At 39.9% G+C, this 22,323-nt stretch overlaps 1 protein-coding gene across 6 annotated transcripts in view; it reads left to right on the top strand.

Annotated features, from left to right (window-relative positions):
* Window positions 1-5,196: 5,196 nt before the first annotated feature.
* TNRC6C (trinucleotide repeat containing adaptor 6C) overlaps window positions 5,197-22,323 on the top strand; it is a 106,345-nt gene continuing 89,218 nt past the window's right edge. For 4 of the 6 annotated variants that reach the window (XM_030828202.1, XM_030828203.1, XM_030828201.1 and 1 more), the window contains exons 1-2: window positions 5,198-5,314; window positions 6,103-6,124. In XM_030828202.1, coding sequence (XP_030684062.1) covers window positions 5,252-5,314; window positions 6,103-6,124 — 85 coding nt within the window. In that variant the 5' untranslated portion in view covers window positions 5,198-5,251. Of the gene's footprint in view, window positions 5,315-6,102; window positions 6,125-22,323 lie in introns of all 6 variants that reach the window. The other 2 variants (XM_030828199.1, XM_004090482.3) reach the window with 2 other exon arrangements.

The following is a 22,323-nucleotide window of genomic DNA, read 5'->3' as shown; positions in this document are numbered from 1 at the left end:
CTTGGGGCAGGGGGGTGTTCAGATCTCACAGCCTTTGTTCTGCTGTTTTGAGTCTGCCCCATAAATGCATAACTCAAAGGTGAGCCCAAAATGGTGAAGGTTTGTACACAGAATTAGAGGATTCCCTTTTCCAGCTGATTTCTTTCTGGGATCCCTGACTCTCCTGGGATACGTCCAGCTCACGGGTGCTCCTTTTTTTAGTCCTCTGCCGAGAAAGATGGGGTTTCTCTTGGTTGTAGGTGTCAGTGCCATGCCTGCTACAGCATGGCTGTGATTGGGGCCCACTCCCTGGGCAAAGCTTTGAGAGAAGGAAATGAGAAAGTCACCCCCACACAGATTGCCTTCCCTACATTTTAACTCCTATCCCCAAACCACCTACTTTTGTTACTTTTCATTATTTATGTGTTTGTGTTTATATTGTACTTCGTCCAGTTGTTGTTGTTGTTGTTGTTGTTGTTGTTGTAATTGGCAGGAGAGAGGCTGTAGCTGGCATAATCCATCTTGCCCAGACCCAGAAGGCCTGACTCCATCACTACCTGGTTTAGTTTGCTATGCTGCGTAACAAATACCAGTAAATGTATTGGCTTAAAGCAGTACACATCCATTGCATGGTTTCTGTGGGTTCAGGAGGCTGTACTCACCTTGGCCCTCTGCAAAGCTGTGCAGTCAAGGCCAGGAGCTGTTTTCATCTGGAGGCTCCGCTGGGGAGGCTCCGCTGGGGAGCGATTGGTATCCATTCTTCCTCAGGCTGCTGGCTGAATGCTGTTCCTTGCAGCAGTAGGATTCATGACAGCTTGTTTCTTCAAAGCCAGCGGGGAAGAGGGAGACTCTAAAGCCAGTCTGCCAGAAAGTCGGAGTCTTACGTAACACAGCCAGGGAGTGACAACATACACCTTTGCCATATTTGAATGGCTAGAAGCAAGTCACTGGTCTCTCTCATACTCCACGGGAAGGGATTATACAAAAGTGTGGAAATTAGAAGACCGTAGAGTCTGTCAAGCACAGGTCTTCTTCACAACTTCTGGTCCTGCTGGTCAGAGCCATTTGGCAATGAGTCACCTTTTCCAGCCCAAGTCCAGGTGTCATGCTGAGTGACTTAAGCATTCTTCCAGGCAGTCCATCCAATATGCTGGCGTACAAAGGCTTTGGACCTTCTCTATACCAGCGACTTTATTTCACTTTAGAACCCAGTCCTTATGACTCTAAATCTCAAGCATACTCTCTATTCTGTTTCTTTCCATAGTCTATATAGAGTATTAAATATAATTAAAGTTTTACCTTGTCTTTCCTTTTAGATTTTATGCTCAAGGGTGAGACTATTTTGTCTTATCCTTCTCATACTGCCCACAAAAGTCTAGCAAATACTTCCTGCACATAGCAGGTAGTCAAATACATGTTGAATAAGTTAAGACCATAACTATTTCTATGACAACTGCATAGCATACCATTTCCATCCCCTTCTCTTTCTAATTTTGTTGATAACATTTTACCAGTCCTTCCTAACATAAACACTGAAAGGAAATTCTAATTGAATTAGTCAGTTTCAAAATAGTGGCATGTAACACACACACTCTCTCTCCTTCTCCTTCTGCGCCCCCCCGCCTCCCCCCCCCAACAAGTTAGTGAATATTTTGATGACATGACGTTGGAGTCCAACCAGCATAACTTCAGAGTATAGGCTCTGGTGTTCTTTGTAGGTGAAACTAAGGATGAGAAACATTTACAATTTCTAATAATTAAACCTCAAAGACAAAAACAGGCCCCTGCCCTCCTTTATTGAATTTTCTTCTTTTACAAATATGGGAAGTAATCAACTAACAAAAAGACTGGTAATTTGTAACATTTTTCATCCAGGATTGTTTTGCATGGGGTGGCTGGATTCCCAGTCTACCTACATAATTTCACCTTTTGAATCATTATTTCTCTTTCTCCATCAGAACCTCTGAAACAAAAATAAATCATTGTTTCTCTGGGAAAATCTATAGTTTAACTAGGAACACCGAAATGATACCCACAGAGGCCCATTTGTAGGAAATCTTCTTTTCACCCCTGCCTCCTCCTAGCTGCCTCCAAAATACGAGTATTGCTCCTTTTGCTACCCAGAGCCTCCTAATCTTGTGATTGCTAAATTATTTGAGAATAAAAGAAACAAAGAGAAAACCCAGGTTATTAAAAAATGTTTTCTTCCTAATAAAACTCAGTACAGAGGGATCCACTATAGTATGCCTCACCATATGAGGTATAGGTAATTTATATCCAATTTGGCCCTTCAGACTTGCTCTGGGCCCAGCAGTTGAGCCCATATCAGATTTCCTCCTTACCTAATTCCCATTGCTACTGAAACATAAGCTGAAACACCAATCGAAGGGATGCTCTTCTCTTCAGCAGAGCTGGATAGGACAGCTGGAGTTCTTTGCAGTGGCAGTAAACTGGAAAGGAAGTGAATATGTATGAATGGAAGAATGACTGAATAATATGATAACATTCACACCATGGTATCTATGGAGCCATTAGAAATAACAGATTGGACATCTCAGTAGGGGGAGGGAGAGAGAAGGGAGATCCTCCTTCCCTGCAAGTATTGAATGAGAAAAGCAAGATGCAAAAAAGTTTCTATAACATAATCCCAGTTATACCAACAGTGATCCAATAAAATCTTTGTAAAAATGTATAAGTATATATGTTTTTATACAGTTACACGAGCAGGGACGAAAACAGAAAGATATGAACCTAGGTGGTTTTAACGTGGGTCATGGGGGGAGGAGATATTTGACATGGATATGGAAGGGGGAGAAAGAGTAGATAAGGGATGCCAAGCATATCAGAAACAGGAAAGCAAATATCGTCCTGGGGGGAAAAGCATGATAAGATTATATTTACAAATGTATGTTGATCATATATATTTAAACTTAATTTTAAAAAGAAAAAATTCTGTGATTAAAAAGTAAAATTCTCCCAGCCTGGCCATTCGTTTTCCTTATTCTCCTTGCTTCTTGACTTACAAATTTATTTTACAACTTAGAAAAAATACAAATTGACTCTCCATTTAATTGATACATTTGGTTTTTTTTCTTTTAATAGGTGAAAACACTTTTCAAATCCAAGTTTATAATCTCACTGTGCAAGGTAGACAGTAACTTTTTAAATACTACTTGATCATATCAAAAAATAAAGTTTTCCTTGAAAGGAAAACTTACAGATTTTCTCCACTGTAAATTTCAGCTGAGATTATATACCAGAAATTGGTACCAGAAATGCCCTGAAGGGTAACAGATTCTTCTCAGGGCCACAGAGAAAGAGTCCTCCTACCAAGGCACTTACAGCCCAGAGGACAGAGGAAGCTCATAATCTCGTTTAAAGCCAGGACATGTGGCTCCCAACTGTAACAGAAAAATAGCCTTTGCAGGAGGCCAGCGCCCAGGCAGATGCAGATGTTCATCTTGTCACATTGTCACTGCATTTTATACTTGTTGCTGTTGTAATAGCGATAATTTGTTTTACTCATTTATGTAAATATCCTTGAAAGTATTTATGTAAATATCCTTGAAAGTATATGTATTCTTATCTTGCTTCCTGCTATAATCCCAGAGCACTTATAAGTTCTCTGCTATAATCCCAGTTCAGGCTATCCCTGCTATAATCCCAGTTCAGGCTGGGTGCGGTGGCCCACACCTGTAATCCCAGCACTTTGGGAGGCTGAGGTGGGAGGATCACTTGAGGCCAGGAGTTCAAGACTAGCCTGGACAACATAGTACAACGCCATCTCTGTTTACAAAAATAAACAAAGCTTTTATTCAGAAAATACTTCTTAAATGTATCAGTCCCCACCTCCCCCCATCCTTCTTTTCGTCCCTGGTGCTTACTACAATAAATAGCACATGTTAGTTGTATAGTTCTTCAGTGACTGAATTAGTGAACATATGAGATGGGCTTGAGGTGTAGACTGTCTATGAAAAGAAGTGATTAAAATAGCTTAGAAGAAAAAGGAAGGGTCAGGAAATGGGAAGATTCAGTGAGGACAAAGAACAGGTGCCATGTAAATAGTGATGAGAATAGGAAGTTATGGTCAGAATGCGGGATAGTGGCATCTAAAATTTCAGCAGTGGAGCAATTCTGGGTGGTTAGGGTCTAGTAGCTAATACTATAGATAAAGCACCCTGGTGATCAGGTGGGGGAAACTACATGTTTTGGCATTTGAGGCTGCACTAGTAAAACAGCCAGTTCCCTACCTAATATCCCTAAAGCAAAACCCACTGTGAAGGAAATCCATCCCATACATACAAAGCCCCTAATTGGTATTTCAGTGCCTGAACAGACAACCAAGGATTACTACAGAGTTGAGGAAAGGCTTTCAGATCAGAGAGAGTCTAAGCGAAGAGGCATCCAGAGAAGGAACAAAGATATGCAGAAAACTTAGAAGATTTTCAGAGAAAAGAATAGAGATTATTTTGCATACCTAAAACAAGAACAGGGTGTTGTGGAAAAGGAGCATTCAAGAGCACAAGAAAGTTAACAGTTTTAAACATCACAGTAAAAAACTCAGTAGAAGGATTAGAAGATCAAGTTGAATCAAGCACCCTCAAAATAGAAGCACCAATAAAAAAAGAGTAGAAAATGTAAGAGAAACAACAAGTTACAGGTGATCAATCCAAGAGGTTCAATATGTTGTTATTTAGAAACAGAAGGAAGGTGTTTTCAAGAAAATAGAGGACTGAAAGGTATGAGCTGAAAGCATCAGCCAAATGCCAAGCACAAATAATGGGGGAGAAAAGATACATCACCCTGAAATTTCAGAACCCTAGGATCAAGTGGAAAAAATAAAGCATGGCCAGGCTTGGTGCCTCACACTGGTAATCCCAGCACTTTGGGAGGCCAGGGCAGGAGATTGCTTGAGCCCAGGAATTCGAGACCAGACTAGGGGCTGGACTGTAGGAGCTATATCTTACTCCATATCATACCCTTATCCCTAGCAATGCCGGATGATGGGTTGGTGTTCAACAATGTGGGCTGAATGAATGAGACAGCCAGCTACTGAAGAAGTCAGGGCAACCTGCAGTGCTGTTAGGGAAGTGTCCCTTTCTAGTGCCTTCTCAGAGGGTCCTCCTCTATACCATATGCAAAATTCTGTCTTAAGATTTGGAGCAGCTAGTGCTTTTTCATTGTTTGACTTAACATGATCATCAAACTTATACTAGTTTTCTTTGTATTTAATAGGGAGAAAGAGCAAGAAACACAAGAAGAGGAACGTTTGATGGAAGAAAAGAAAAAGAAAAAGCAGGAAGAAAAGAAAAAGAAGGAAGGTGCTCAGAAAAAGGTTTGACTGAAGTTCCTACTTCATTGTCTTTGTATCATTGTGTGTCTCATTTGCATCATCATAGCCATTACACGACAAGGTTTCATTCTGTTACTTTTTAAATCAATATGCCAAGTCTGTAATTAGCGAATAATAGATATCCTACTGGTGAAATAAATACAGGTGACAGCCGTAAATGTCTAACTTGGAACTGGAAATGTTAGAGCTGTGTTTTAAGGAAGCCGTGTTTTAGTTGCTGGTGGTAAAGTGTGTCCATGTTGTTCTACTTAAAATGAACTGTCCTGAACAACCATGTCTAATAAATGAAGAAGGGCCATTCAACTGATCTTATTAGAAAAGCTAGAAATACTTTTTTTTTTGCAGCTTTGGCAAATGTTCTTTTACGAATCCTATTAGTAAAGATTAAAAATAAAAGCCCTACTGTAAACTTCATAGTCAAGCTTGAATTTTATGGCATTTAAAATACCAAGTTATGCCATTTGTCTTTGTTCTTACCTAGTTTAATGTATCTTGTAGTTTAAACTGTATACCTATTAGAGCCTGTTAAAATTATAGAGTTTAAATGAGCTCCAGATAGAATTTTTTGCCTTTAGATTAGTATTGGTATGTAATCAATGGCATGTACACATTTTTCCCACTAATAAATTGTAATAAGTTAACTGGGCAAAAACTCATTTTTAAAATTTTCAATACTAAAAGTTTGCTTATAAACTTTCATAGATGTGTACATTCTACACATTATTCCTAAAGAGTTTCTTTCTTTCTTTCTTTCTTTTTTTTTTTTTCAGGCTGCTGATCAAAAAACCAAAGGTAAGTTTATTTATATTTAGGGGGGTACATTTATGGCGGTACCAAAATTTTTATGACCAGGATGACTTTTTTTTTTTAATTGATGGTTAAAAAATGAGAATCTAAGCCTGCCTTTGAAACTATTTTTTGTTATTCATTGTGAAATTCCTCATTTATCACTGGTTTTACATCTGCATCTCATTGGTATTTGGTTAATCTAAAAATGCCTGAAGAATGTTATATTAGCTTTCCAAACAGTGCTTTTAAATTTTCTTTTGGTTTGATTTCCACCAAACAGGATTGAACTGATAAAGTTGATTCAGTTTGAATAAGAACAACCAAAGGATATCTGCATTTTTTTAAGGATTGCCAACTATCCTTTATAATAAAAAAGATATATTCTTTCTGGATTCCCTCTTTGCTTATTGATATGTAAAAGATTTCTCTTTTTCTCCTCCAAGTCCAGAATTTGCTGGTTATCATAAAAGGTGTTGGTGGAAACACGCATTTCTCACTGTTACTCAGGAACTCCTATGATGTGCTAGAGATTCAGAATGAACAAACTGAAAACCACACTCCAAGCCTCTTCATTTTATACCTGTATGTTTAGTTATTTCCCAGTGGTTAAGAGCACACACTCAGGAGTCACATACACTAGCTCTGTTTAATTTGGGACAAGTTACTTCACTTCTTTAGGCTTCAGTATCTCATATTTAAAATGAGAAAGTTAGTGAATGGTTCCTACCTCATAAAGCTGTTACAAAGACTTAATACGATTATTTGTCAATTAAAAATAGAATGTAAAAGAAAAAAAGACTAATTGAGATCGTGCAGGAAAATGGCTTAGTATCTAGCATATAATTGGTGCTCAGTAAAGGTTTACTATAACTGTTATTCTGAAGTTTTTTTCCACTGGACCATCACATGTACACAACTGTACATGTAGACACATGCACTCATAGCTAATACTATGCTTTTGTGAGACATTTTATAATTTTCAAAGTTAAGTTTATGTATATTATCTCATTTGAACTTCATAGCTGAACAGGAAAGGAATTCGTTTACAGATAATCTCCTAGTGTGAATTAAGAAGCTGGTTCTTGGTTAAGAACCAGTTAATGGTAAAGACAAGACTTGAGGGAGCCCAGGTCTCTGAACCTCTAGAGTCACATGAAGAGAGGGAGTTAATGCTTAATGAATATTAAAAAGCAGCATAGCAAAAAGGACATTTTTCTTTGTTATACTCTTAGAAGCACTGTGAATTTACATAACACTTTTCCAGAAGGGTCCAAAAGGGTTATGGTACATAGTTGTGTATGAATTTATGATCTTGAAAGAAAAACAATGGTTTCTTACTATTGTCATTTCAAAATACAGAGTTAACTGTTCTGGATTATCCATTATTTCTTCTTCTTTTTTTTTTTAACATTTTGAATTTTTCAATCTGATCTAGTACCAGGTATATTCTTCGTCGTTGTCACTGTTTTCTCCTCAAGTAGTAACAAATTGCTTATTACTGAACAGTGATTGTGAATTACATTGTCCCACCACTTTATGCAGAGCTATTATTTTCTATTACTGTTCTGATGAGAATTTTCTTTTACTTTTTTTTTTTTTTTTTTGAGACGGAGTCTTGCTCTGTCTCCCAGGCTGGGTGGAGTACGGTGGCATGATCTCGGCTCACTGCAGCCTCCACCCTTCAGGTTCAAGTGATTCTCCTGCCTCAGCATCACCCCACCCCTGCCCTGTAAGCTGGGATTACAGACACACACGGCCACACCCGGCTAATTTTTTGTATTTTTAGTAGAGATAGGGTTTCACCATGTTGGCCAGGTTGGTCTCGAACTCCTGACCTCAAATGATTCCCCCGCCTCGGCCTGCCAAAGTGCTGGGATTACAGGCATGAGCCACTGCACCAGGCCTCTGTTGAGAATTTTCATTGCTAACTCCAAACGCTACTGGATTTTTCTCTTCTCCTTCTATATCCTCTAAAATACTGTTCCTTTGGGTACAGTTTATCAGTAACTACTAACTAGCCTTAGAATGGGTTGTAGTAATGATTAATGTCTTTCCAAACAAAAAATGCTTTTTGAATTATAAATAATCTAACAGTTACTGCTAGGTAATTCATTGATGAATATTAGCAGCGTCAAGGTTTACATTTTTCTCAGACTCTTCATTATTACTGGTTCAAACCAAAATTCATTGCCTGAGAAATATTGGTTCCAACTTTCTGACTGGACAGTTATGTCAGGTGACACAGGTTGGCCTGACTGTACCAATGATACGTGTTATAGTACTAGTATTAGTGTTCACACATAAAATTGATGCTTTCCTAACATTCTAGCATTTTGACTTCCCTCCGCTGCTCCAGATTGTGTGTCCATGAGGGCAGGGGCCACATTTGCCACAAGGCAGCACCCAGAAGTCTCAAGGCCCTGAGTTGTTTGAATATAGGAAAGTGTTTAGCAATTTGAGAGAGTCCGAGAGTTGGATACTCTTAAGAGAGAAGCTACAGTTATAAATTAGATTGCATAATATACTGAATCAATCAACATTGTAGAAGTTTGAATAATTTTGGTTTTGATAATTAGCTCAAGCTAGACCAAATCAATTAGAAATTCCCTTGCTCTGCAATATTACACACCACTCAACTAGTAGCATTAGTAAAGCCGTGCCCCAATTATTTAGCATTATATTTGACTTAATTTTCTCAATAATAGAAATGCTTTAAATTTGGATTTGTTTTAAACATTTTCAAGGAACTTTTTAGAATATATGACATGCTCATCTGTGATACCCCTCTACCTTCTCCTGGAGAATATTAACTAGTCTAATCCCTTCTTAATAGATGAGTCTTCATTATAGCATTAATTATACTTAAAAAAATGTTTGCATCTGGCTATAACCATCAAACTTGAACTATGAATTTTTATTTAAAAGACTAATGCCGAACTGAAGCTAACTAGAAATATATCTTTTTTGAATAACTTAATCTATTATGTAGCATGCTTTCCTACCCTCCCCCCCCAGATTTGAAAATTAGATTTCTAGAAAGTCTGCTTTTTAAAATTACCACTAAACAGAAATTTTGTTCCTGGTTATCTTTTCAAATTCTGACCTGTGATGTCTTTGTTTGGGTCATTTTCTTTTTAAGATTCAGGCCAAGTGAGTACGTTTGTGTGAAACACTATGCTGCCAACATTCATACCCCCATCCTACCCTGATGTGATCATGGGAACCATGTTTTCTCTGCAGCTAGGAGATACACTTTTATTCAGCCCTGGGGGTTTTCACTCAAATAGTTGATTCAATTTGGCTTTCATCAGTTTCTTCCTCTTGACTCCCCCTTGATTTTCCTCTATGCCTCTAAGTCTGCAGACCCTCCAGTGGGGTTGGTGTCCTGCACTCCTAAGGAATCTGGGTGTGTTTCTATACCTGGAGGCCTTTTCCTTGGTTGTCTCGGACTCTTGGGTTGTTGTCGTAGTCAACTTTTTCTGATTTTTCCCTCCTGTGATGAAAAACAAAAGTTATATATTCCCATTGAAAATAATTTGAGATTATCTAAAAAGAAATTAAAGTTCACTCGGAATTTCTCTGTCCTGAGATATTTACCCATTAACAGTTTGTTAGCCATCCTTGAATGCATCTCTCTATGAATTCATATACATAAATATATATTTATATGGACTCTCCACTGCTCCCCCACAGTTAGCACTCCTGGATCCCTATCCCTTCAAGGAGCTGCACCAAGCAATATGAAAACCTCTGTGGAAGCCCATTCATAAACAAACTAGACCTTTGTAAATTCTGCTGAATATTGTCTTTGCGTTGGTGACCAAAGAAAGAGACAGCCGAACACAATTACCTGTTACCCTTAGTGAGACCCTAGATGCCCTCATACTGGGGGAAAAGGGAATCAGATATAATCCTGTTGCCATTAACTTGTGCATTGTGGCTCTCTGTGGAGTAACTGGGGTCCAAGTGTCACTTCAGACTGGCATAGGTTTTATGACCATAATGAGTAATCAGTTTTCTTTATTTTTGGCACTGCCCTTAATTGAGGCACAGGTAATAATAGCTTTATTTGTGATATGATGACCTTAGGAGCCTAAGTTTTCAGTATTGTTTTCTGGGTGTTTTCATGGATTGAGTGAGGGTTTTTTTAATGATTAACTATGATAATTTTCATAAATGTGAAAATTTAATTCAGTGCCTTTAGCTAGATTTGTCTAAGTTGATAAAGTGGATGTTTTCATACAAAAAGCTCAAAGTTAATCTTACCATGTATGAAAGTGAATACCTTCATGACCCATTATGGTTCATGGTCCATATCATTAATGAATTATGATTTTTTTTTTTTTTTTTTTTTTTTTGAGATGGAGTTTTGCTCTTGTTGCCCAGCTGGAGCGCAGTGGCGCAATCTCGGCTCACTGGAACCTCTGCCTCCCAGGTTCAAGCGATTCTGCTGCCTCAGCCTCCAGAGTAGCTGGGACTACAGGTGCGCACCACCACGCCCAGCTAATTTTTGTATTTTTCATAGAGACAGGGTTTCACCATGTTGGCCAGGAGGGTCTCAAACTCCTGACCTTGTGATCCCGCCCGCTTCGGCGTCCCAAAGTGCTGGGATTACAGGCGTGAGCCACTGTGCCTGGCCTGAATTATGATTTTTAAGTCATATTCATTTGAATTTATACTTTTTTTGAGAGAGAGGGTCTAACTCTGTTGCCCAGGCTGGAGTGTAGTGGCATGAACACAGCTCACTGCAGCCACCACCCCCGAGGCTCAAGTGGTCCCCCCGCCTCAGCCTCCCAAGTAGCTGACTACAGGTGCATGCCACAGTGCCTGGCTAATTTTTGTATTTTTTTATACAGACAGGGTTTTGCCGTGTTGCCCAGGTTGGTCTCACACTCAAGCAGTCCACCCACTTTGGCCTCCCAAAGTGCTGGGATTACAGGCTTGAGCCACCAGCTCAGCCTAAATTCGTACATTTAATTAGTATCCTAATCTTGTTTATAAAGAGTATAATTGCAGTTTTGCAGTGAGGTATTAAACTTGACCGTGCATTCAGTTTGTAATTGGTAAACAAAACCTCTAGGTGCTTTTGTTAATAATGTAAGTCAGTTGAAGCCGTAGTCTTCCAGTAGTCTTCAGTTGAGTGATGGAGGTTTTAGAGTCACAAAGTATTGGCAGTGTGCTTAGGCTCATTCTAAACATATAAAGTTTAATATCAATCAGAATGAAAAGTAGTGAGAATTGAGGTTTATAGCATATCTTCCCAATTTTATAGTCACACGTAGAAATATATGTTTTTCATATGTTTTTTCTACAACCGTATATGGGGCTGGAGACATGAGTATTCTGTATTTGTTGTCAGTATAATTATTAATTTTAGGAAGGAACTTAGACACTTAGGATGTTTTCAAATAAGGCTGAAGGAAATTCCTAAGAAATTGATTGTATGAGTTATCTTCAGGGGATGGCATCTTTTAGGTTTTGAAATATTAGATATGTCTTTCTTTAGCTATGTTGCTTTATATTTAAAGTGTTTATTTTACTGTTAAATTCCGGGGGGAAATAAAATAAACATTAATTTTTTTCCATGGAAACAAAAAATGTATTAAGATGAGACATTTTAAAAATATATAGGTTATTCAAAAGGGTAAAAATGTATTGCCAGAACCTCTTAGTAGGTACACAAACGTGTAAGTTCTTGAACAAATTGTGAAAGAAAGGAAGTGAGCCTAGCGGCAAGGAAGCGGGGCACTGTGCTCCGGGGGCGCCTCCCGAGGGCACTTCTCCTGAGTCTCAGATAAAGTGAAAGTTCACATCTCTGTTTCATGTAACCTTTCACTAAAACTTTAAACATAAAGGCAGTTTCTAAGTTTAGACAAAGTTACAGTTTATAACTCTAAAGGATGCTGACAGTCTGCTTTCTAAGAAATAGTTTACCCAGATCAGTTTCTTTTCTGTGTTTTTTAAAAACAGCTTTATTGAGTTATCATGGACATTATATTTAAAGAGAACAATTAGATAAGTGTTGGCATGTATTCACCTGTGAAACCATCACCATGATCAAGATGACACCCATCATCCCTGAAGGTGTCCTTGTGACCTTTTCTGATCCATCTCTTCTGCCCCCACCCTACCCCCATCTGTCTCTAGGCAAACACTGATCTGCTTTCTGCCACTGTAAAGAGTTTTTATTTCTAGAACATTGTATTGAGGGACTCCTACACTGGGCGCTTTGGCTCCTTTCACTCAGTGTATTGCTTTTGAAATTCATCCATGCTGTAGTGTGTATCAGTAGTTCGTTCCTTTTTATTGCTGAGCAGTGTTCCATTGTGTAGGTGTATCACAGCTATATATCCTCTTCATTCTCCTGTTCATGGACATCTGTGTTTTTCTAGTTTTGAGCTATTGAGTAAAGCTTCTTTGAACATTTATGTACAAGTCTTATATGGCTATATACTTTCATTTATCTTGGGTAAATGCATAATAGTAAAATGGCTATGGCATATGATAGGTGTATGTTTCATTTTTTCAAGAACTTGCACACAGCTCTTTCCCAACGTGTTTATACTATTTCACAGTTCTACATCTTCACCAATGCGTGGTATGGTCATCTTCATAATTTTAGCCATTCTAATAGGTATGTAGTGGTATCTCATTACACTTTTAATTGGCATTAACCTAATGACTAATGTTGCACCTTATTTTCATGTGCTTATTTGTCATCTTGGTGAAGCGTCTTTTAAAGCCTTTTGTCCATTTTTCATTGTTATTTATTTTCTTTTTCCAGATTGGTTTCTGATACTAAATTGGCCTCTAGAGTTGGGCAGAAAGACTCAACACTACAACTTAGTTGTCTGCATGCCTCAGTCATTTCCCTTCTTTCTATGTGTGTAGTTACTTGTAAATAGTAATATCAGAAAATATGCACTTTCAAATAGAATCACATTTTATCTAGCTTTTAGCATAACTAAAGATTACATTAATAAATGAGCTAAATATTAGTCACATTTTGCTACCTAGAGGTGGCTAGTTAATTCATTAATTAACTTAAACAGTTAATAAATACCTGTTAGATGGCAGAGATCAGTTCCCTGTTCTCAAAGAAGGAAACTACAGACACGGGGTTCTACTTGAGGGTGGAGGGTGGAAGGAGGGAGAGGAGCAGAAAAGATCACTGTTGGGCACTGGGTTTAATACCTGGGTGATGAAATAATCTGTACATCAAGCCCCCATGACATGAGTTTACCTGTGTAACAAACCTTCATATGTACCTCCTAACCTAAAATAAAAGCTTTTTTAAAAAAGTTCCCTGTTCTCAAAGAGATATTTTAGTGGGAAGAGCCAGGCAGATAAGCAAATATATGTATATGCAAATGAATGCAATAAAATGTTCTGGGCATTGTAACTTCTTTATCTCAGCCAGGTATCAGTAGGTCAGTATAAGCATTTCATGGCCAGGGGCAGGTAGGGAGCCAATGCTTCCAGGTCTGAGAAGTCAGGCTCTAAGGAAAGTACAAAAAAGAAATTTTACAATGGTGGCAGCAGAGGAGCTGCTGAGTGAGGTGGCAGCCGGTGCAGGGAGGACCCAGCAGATGGTCAGTGAAGTTGATTGTGGTTTATCTATCTCACACTTTCTACCTGAAAGGATTTAGGTTTGGTCATCTTTTCATCAAATGTTTGTATCTATAAGAAAAGATAACCTGTTTTTAAAAGTAAGTGAGAGAATTGGGAAAGGAAAATACTGATGTGAATGAGGTAAGTGCATACCAAAGCTGGGCCACTCCCAGTTGTGCCCTAAGTTTGCTATGAAAGCAAGGACAAGGAGGGGTTGCCTTATCCCAGTCATCTTAAACCCATCCATCAGGTCATTAAAACTGAGCACCCTTACCAAGCTATTCTACCCAAAAAAGAGTTGAAACTGTTTTTCAGCTCTTTTGAGAGAGGTGGAAGATGGGAAGCTAGTTCATAGAGTCCTTGAACACCTTCCTAAGGACTTCAGATCTTCTAGACCAGAGCGGGAGCCATTGGAGAGTTTTAAGTAGGAGAGTGACATCATGAGATTTGTGCTTTAGAAAGATCACTGAACCTGCAGAATTGAAGATGAATTAAACAGAGGGCTGGAGGCAGCAGGTGCAGTTGGACCAGTGCATAGTTCAGACTCAAGCTGACTAGCTAAGTGGCGGGGATAGACAGGGAAGGGTAGTGATGATTGATAGAATAGGCAGAACTTAGAAACTAACTGGGCTAACTAATCATTTCATCCAGCAGATATTTATTGAGCACCTACTATTTGCTTGGTACTGTGCTGATTGCTATGGGAAGAAAATGTTAAAATAGAGATATACTTCCCACTCACGGAGCTGAGTCTTATGAGGAATGGACATAAATCTCAACCACAGTGATACATGTATCCTTACTAACTGGGATGGTGACTGTGTGACAGCATCAACAAAGGAGCCTGAACTTGGCAGGAGTTGTGGAAGGCATCACTGAATCTGAAGGGTGAACAGGACCCAACTAGGCCAGGGGACACTCCTACATAGAGAGGGAACAGCATTTGTAAAGAGCCTGTGGCCGGATGGAGTATGACATTTTCCATGAACTAAACAAACAAGAAGCTGTGCAATAGCAGGGTATGAGGTGAGGCCAAAGTGAGAGATGGGGATTGGTCCACTATGCGAGGCATCAAAGAGGAGTTGTACTCTTTTGCCTAAGAGAATAAGAAGGCTTTTCCAAATCAGTTGAAATAAGACCAATTTTTCTCCTACACCAGCCTTGTCTTACTAAATGTTGTAGTTTAACTTTGGCTCCCCCTTCTGGCGGGTTGTAGGATTCTGCACTTTCGGAGGGAAAATATTCTAAGATTACTGCTATTTCCCAATTTATCAGTCCTGGGAGAACACATTTGAGACATAATTCCACTTAAATCTTCTGTGTTTCATGAGATTTAGGATTTGCCGTTTGTTCTGAGAGCTTATTCAGTTCAGGATGATTTAGCATGAAAAGAGATGTGGTCAAGGAGTTAAGGGAACTGACAAGCTCTACACCCAGTAGACTTTCTTTGCCTTTAATGTTTTGTCCAGTGTGTTGCCTCACTTGGAGAGAGTTATGATCAGTGTTACATATGAGAAGATTATAGGAGAGCCAGTAGGCATTAATGCTGTCTTGATTGCTCAGCTTTAACATATGCTGTTAGCGACATTTTCAAAATTGATATTCTAAATAAGCCTGTTGTTTAAAAAGAACTTAGATATACTTGCATATATGATACATAGTACATTTTCTTACAGCAGGAGTATCCAAGGGCCAGAACAAAGTAACCTTTTAATGAAATGATTCTTACTGTTTGTAGTCATTATTAAAATAATTTTGCTTTCTTTTAACATGTTATCTAGTATGTGATGTATTGAGAGTGGCAGTTGGTACCTTTTAGAGAGGTAACTGTAATATGCTAGAGTAGAAAATACCTCTGAACGGCATTTCTCATTAGCAACAGACACTAAGTTAATGTAGTTTGTAGTTAATGAGTCTGTGCTCATTTTGAGTTGGGCTGCAAGCGTTGCCACGGTGATAGATGAGCCAGAAGCATCCACTGAACAAACAGAAGGCACCACTCTGTATCCCTCCGGGACTGCTGATGAGCACAGCAGATGGACCCTCGGTACTCAGAGCTGTCTTCTGCTCGCATCTCATTGTTCTAAGGCAACTTCTCGCCACAATGTTTGCTGCTTTACAGGCTGCAGAAGAAATTGTAATAACAAAAATATTCCTTGGAATCACTGATTATGTTGGCACAAGAGAATAGTTCTCTTACATAGTGACATTTGCAAACAATCTTATATTTGACTAAATTTAAATTTAAAATGTTAAGAAACTCTGAATCTTTGAATATTTATTCTGAAATGACTAGAATTACTGCTTGATTTTTGACAATTTTTTTCATTGTGTGGGGTGTCCATGCATAAGAGAAGTTCTATGCTTTATCTTACAAAAGCTTGTTTCTTAAGTTCCGAGATGACATCAGTCATAGGACATATCATCGATTCAATAACGTCCTGTTGACAGAGGTGGAGCATGAATGAGGAAACCTTGTTGTATTTATACATCAATTGTAAGGTGCATCCAAATTTCAGAAAGAAGATGTGTTAAAATGTGTGGGTTAAAAATGTCCCTACCAGTTAGCATTTACCTATAAAAAGTTAGTTTTAAAATATACCGCTTTCATCCATTTCACACCTACTTGTTATTATACTTCAGGCTAATGGTGGCAGCCCACGGGATTCTAATTGAGGATCCTTTTAACAGTAAATGCCATTACAGAGAAACAGTGGTATACCTAGCTCATACCACATACTGGGATGTTGTCTAGGTTGATGGAAGATTTAAATGTACTACTTGGGCCAGGCACAGTGGCTCAGCCTGTAATCCCAGCACTTTGGGAGGCCGAGGTGGGCGGATCACCTGAGGTCAGGAGTTCCAGACCAGCCTGGCCAAGATGGCAGAACCCTATCTCTACTAAAAATACAAAAATTAGCTGGGTGTGGTGGCAGGCGCCTGTAATCCCAGCTATTGGGGAGGCCAAGGCAGGAGAAATCACTTGAACCCAGGAATCAGAGGTTGCAGTAAGCCGAGACCATGCCATTGCACTCCAGCCTGGGCAACAGAGCAAGACTCCATCTCAATAATAAATAAGTAAAACTCCTTGCTAAAAAAGTCTATGCTCTTAACCAGATTTCGGCTGAAGAATATAGAAACGACTCTAGCTGTTATAAGCAGAAATGGGTTTAAAATATGGAGGACTGGGTGCGTATAGAATCACTGAAAGGGCTGAAGGGGGTAAACTCCAGGCTGGGCCTTCAGAAATGACTCCCCCAAGAGTTCCCTGAAGAGCTGCTACCTCCAGGAATAATTGAGAGGCCCCATTGGCTCTCTTGACTTCCAGAGCACAGTGCCACTGCTGCAGACCAGGGGTCAGGAAGCGGCACCAACACCGTCTCTCACAGCCACAAAGGGAGTGATTGGGAATGTGGCCCCTGCACAGAAACTGCCACCATCTCCAGTACTGTGCTTACAGGCACCCACAGCCAGTACCTGCCAGGTCACATGCACTCACATGTAACTGGGGGAACTGGATCCCTAGCCTCAGCTCTCCTTGCAGGGAGGCTGCATAAGCTGTGTGCCAGGCTTGTCAGTCCTGCACCAGGTGTGCCTGTGGTGGTGGGTGGGAGAGACCACTTTGACTACTTGCTTTGTAAACATTTAAAAAATAATGGGATGGCTGTTCATTAACATTCATCTAGCGCGTAACACTTTCCAAACTGTTGGAGATATGAGAACCAAATTAAGGGGGGAGGTTTAGAACCAGAGTAAGATCTAATCCTCCATTCCTGAGTACAGCTGTCATTACCTCTTCTAAATTACTGCAGTCTCTGCTTGCCTTCCCTTCTTTAGGTCATTCTCTGTGGTTCCTCCTTTAACATGATTATTTAACTTCTGTGGCTTCCATTGCTTCTGAGAGGAGGAGGGTTATTATAATATAAACGCTTACTGTGTACTAAGTGCCAGTCACTGTTCTAAATCATTCTTTACGTAGATTAGCATTCACTCATCAAGGAACTCTCTCAGTAAGGGATTCTTAGCTCCCTTTTATCCCCCCGCCCTTGCCCGCATGTTATGGATGGCATGACTGAAGGATGGAGAAGCTAAGAAACTTATCCAGGATCCCCAGCAAGGAAGTGGCAGAGCTGAAGTTTCAACCCCAAGTCCATACTTTTAGCCACTGCACTCCCTCTCAGGAGAAGTGTATGGAATTGATAAATCCCAGTTCTGAATGGTGATGATCTTTGCTGGGGGAAGGTGGAGTGTACAGTCAGGGAGGGAAAGATAGGTGGGGCTTTGGTGGAATGGTGACATTTTATTTCTTAAGCTGGAGATTGGCTTCATGGAGATTTGTTGATTATTTGGTCTTTATGCCTTTTTTAAAATGTCTTAAATATTTCTAAATAAATTTTTAAAGAAAAGACTGTGTCGGTAGTTATGACTTAGGTAATTGAATAAGATAGAAGCACCTCAGCGTGCTCCCACTCCCTGCTCCCCTGCTCTGTTCAGACCAAGGTGAGGAATGTAAGGTGGATCATAGGGAACTTCTTTTCCCATGTTGCATTCCTGCTCAGGTGGCAGAGCTGAACACGGAGGGCACCGCTGCCTCCTCTCCCAACCACATGGCTCTAGAGTCTGCATGGGGTCTCAGAGACCTCGACAGCTTGAAGTGCTTGTTGAGCTTAGACAACCCATGACTGCACAGCTGTTCAGCTCACCATGGGTTAACAATTGTAGCAGCCTGTCTCTAGAGTTTCTCTCTGAAACTGGAAGGTCCAGGCTTCTCCTAGTGTGGCAGCCAGGCAGGAACACTGAGGAGTATCCGGATATCCATGGAACCACCCAGTGCTCTCCCAGCTACAGGTCAAGTGATAGAATCCAAAATCCTTCCAGGGTCTCTGCCTACCTCTCCAGCCTCCTGTGAAACAACCCCGCTAGGCTTCAACCCCCGAAGGCGAGAAGCTCTTTTCCATTTCAGGGCCTTCTCGTGCACTGTCTAGGCTGGTGGGAGTGAGTTTGTAGGTACGAGGTGCGCACACATACACACAGACATACTCTACCTCGCTAACCCTGACATACTTTTTCAGGCTCTGCTTAATTGTCACTTTCTCAAAGGAGCTTTCTGAATCCCTAAATTAGGTTATCTTGTCCCACTGTTCCTTTTATCATGCTTAGAACAATGTGTAATTTTCTATTTGGGAAATCATTTTAAAGATAATGTTTCTTCTACTATATGATAAACTATAAAGACAGGAACCGTGTGTGTGTGTGTATGTTTTTTGGTTTTTGGTTTTTGTTTTGTTTTTTTTTGAGATGGAGTCTTGCTCTGTCGCCAGGCTGGAGTGCAGTGGTGCAATCTCGGCTCACTGCAACCTCCACCTCCCGGGCTCAAGTGATTCTTCTGCCTTAGCCTCCAGAGTAGCTGGGACTACAGGTGTGCATCAGCACGCCCGGCTAACTTTTGTATTTTTTTAAGTAGAGGTGGGGTTTCACCATATTTGCCAGGCTGGTCTCGAACTCCTGACCTCGTGATCCTCCCACCTCGGCCTCCCAAAGTGCTGGGATTACAGGCGTGAGCCACCATGCCCAGCCGGAACCATATTTTTTTTATATAATACTCAGTATTCTCAGTGCCTGGCACAGAATAGGAACCCATTAAATATTTTCTAAATAAGGAGAGGATAGGTGGGGATATTGACATGTTTTGGGGGGTGGAGTGAATGATAGGCAGATTGCATGGGAACACAGTGAGTTTGAGCCCTTATTTACCCTGCTTTCCTTTTTTTGCAGCACTTAACACCTGGTGAACCATGTGTCTTGCTTACACATCAAGTTTATTATTGATCTTTTTTCTCTACTAAGATGTGAGCTCCACAGGGCCAGGAATCTCTTTTCTGTTCCTTGATACAGCCTCAGCCTAGATGAGGCTGAGCTGTAGAAAACCTCTGTGTTTATTGAATGAGTGAGTACTTTCTATCTCTATAAACTAGAAATCCAGGCCATAGATTGAGAGAAGCTGGATGGCATCAGGATTCCAGAGTGCAGGAAAAGTTTTAAGCAGTTACAAGAGGGGGTTTTGGCAGTCGTGTTAGGTTAGTAAGAGGAATTCTTGGTGGCAGGGGATGCTTATGCTAGTGTTAGTAGGTAACAGAGCTCATTGCTGTTTCTGAGACTACATGTGGCAGTGTCAGGTGGTCTGGAAATGACTGAAGGTTGGGATGTTACAGAAGTATGGATAGCAAGCATAGTGAAAGGAAGGAAGATCGGGGGCCTCGGCCGTTACAGATGACGATACTGAAGTGACTGAGCACGATGAGACTCAAGCCAATTAAAATGGCTAGGAAAGAAGCAGAGAGAATGGGGTTGCAGCCAGGACTTGAAAAGGCTCAGACCCTAGCAAGGGTAGACTGGAGGCTAAGGAGGCTGGGTCAGCAAGGCAAGTTCCTTCTCTCTTGGTATCTTAGAGATGACAATGTAGTAGAAAAGTCTGAAAAGGAGCTCCTTCAAAATCAAGTTCTCCAAAGTCTGAAGGGACAGCGGCCTGAACTTCGTGTCCATACTGTAGCCTGTCATTTTAGAAAAAGCAAAATGTGGGAATCTATCTATTTGGCCCTGTTACGACAATACTACCTGAAAATTTTAGCTGAAAGCAGAAAATTCTTGGAAAGAAAATTGTTTTAAAAGACTTGCTTTCTTATATAAAGAGTTACCATCTACCTTTTCACCAGCAGATGTCGCCCTCATTTAAAAAACAAAAGGCAAAAACTTTATTTTATTTTATTTTATTTATTTATTTATTTATTTATTTTTTAATTATACTTTAGGGTTTTAGGGTACATGTGCACAATGTGCAGGTTTGTTACATATGTATCCATGTGCCATGTTGATTTCCTGCACCCATTAACTCGTCATTTAGCATTAGGTGTATCTCCTAATGCTGTCCCTCCCCCCAAAAGGCAAAAACTTACTAGGCAAAGAGTAACCAGAATTTCCAGCTTGCTGAAAGTTTTTTAAAATTATATATGTAGTTATTAAATGATTGCTATCTTAATATTTCGTAAATAAAACATGATTTGTTGAAAAATCATAAAGAAGCTAAAGTTCCCATTGCCTTCCTGTATTCTCTTGCTGCATGAAAATGCTGATGTTTAGAAGGGTAGGTTCCCATGTGAGTCCTTATCTTTGAGGTATGGCCCTTGAGTCAGGTCTTTTTGAAGAAGGGGAATGTCATTGATGCCCTGGTTTTTTAGACAGCAATAGACCCATAAATAAGGATCTGAAAAGAGTTTATGGCTAGACAAAAAAAGAAAATGCCCATTTATCTGTGTTACAAGAATAGATCCAGATTTTGAGATCTTCCACTTATCACTTGAGATTATTAAGTGGCTGCTTGATTCAAAGATCCAAAAAGTACTGGCTTAAGTCAGAAGGTTTATCACTGCATAATATAAAAGAGACCCAGAGGTGTACAGCTTAACTGGGTCAGAACTCCCCGTTCCTCTGTCTGTTGCTTTGCTGAATGAGGCTTCTCTTCCCTTTTCTTAGGGTCCAGGATGACCTGTAGACTACCAGCCATAGCATTAGCATTGCAAGCTGGAAATATCACTGTGAGAACAAGTACGTGGGTAAACTGAGTGTGCCATGCTTGCATTATACTCCAGGGCTCTTGGTCTTTTTATTAATTGAATGCATACTTTGTGGCATTTTTATCTGTTTGTGAAATAATGTGCTAGTACTTTAGTGTAGAGTAAATAGTTGTAAGAGAAATTCTCCCGCCTGAAAAAGCTTGTGATCTGTCACAACTTGTAGTTTCTCAATCTCTGTTTCACTTTCAGTCTTTATGAAAACAAGTAATTATTTAACAGTTTCTGAGAAACTAGCTTAAACTTTATCCTTTTCAGTAATACAATGCCATTTCTAGACCAGCACCGATCAATAGAAATAATGGAAGCCACAAATGTGAGCCACATAAATCATTTTAAATAGCCTAGTTGCATCATTTAAAAAGTAACAGGTGGAATTACTTTTAATAATGTATGTTTAACTTGATCTATCCAAAATATCGCCATTTCAATGTGAAATCAACAGAAAAATTGTTAATGAGGTATTTCTCTTTTTTTGGTACTAAGTCTTGAGAATCCAGTGTATGTTTTAATACTAAGTACATCTCAGTTTAGACATCAAGGCTCAATAGCCACACTTGGCCAGTGGCTGCTGTACTGGGCAGCACATGGTCATCCTTCCTCTCTACACTTGTCTGAGATTTCCAGTCAATTGCACAAGCTTTAAATACTCCGTGTGTCTTCTTTATTTCCCCAGTTCATTGTTGATCCACTTAAGTGAGAAACCTAAGTGCTCCATTGCCTTCCTACAGCAACCAACACAGTCCTGGACTCAGACCAGGAAATTCTTGTTTGACTTTTGGATGTGTTCAGTATGAAAGAAAGCTTCCTTCAAGCAGCACTGTCCAGTAGGTAGCTGAAGAAGGAGGCTGGACTTGGAGCTCGAGGGCAACACTGGGACAGTACTCAGGCATCAGTAGCACAGAAATGATGGTCAGAATGGTGAGCATGGACAACCTCTCCAGAGAGTCCAGGGCTGGAGAA

This window comes from Nomascus leucogenys, chromosome 14 (genome assembly GCF_006542625.1).
Source record: "Nomascus leucogenys isolate Asia chromosome 14, Asia_NLE_v1, whole genome shotgun sequence".
Taxonomy (NCBI): Eukaryota; Metazoa; Chordata; class Mammalia; order Primates; family Hylobatidae; genus Nomascus; species Nomascus leucogenys.
Note: the sequence above shows the minus strand (reverse complement) of the source record. Positions and strands in the feature narration are given on the sequence as shown.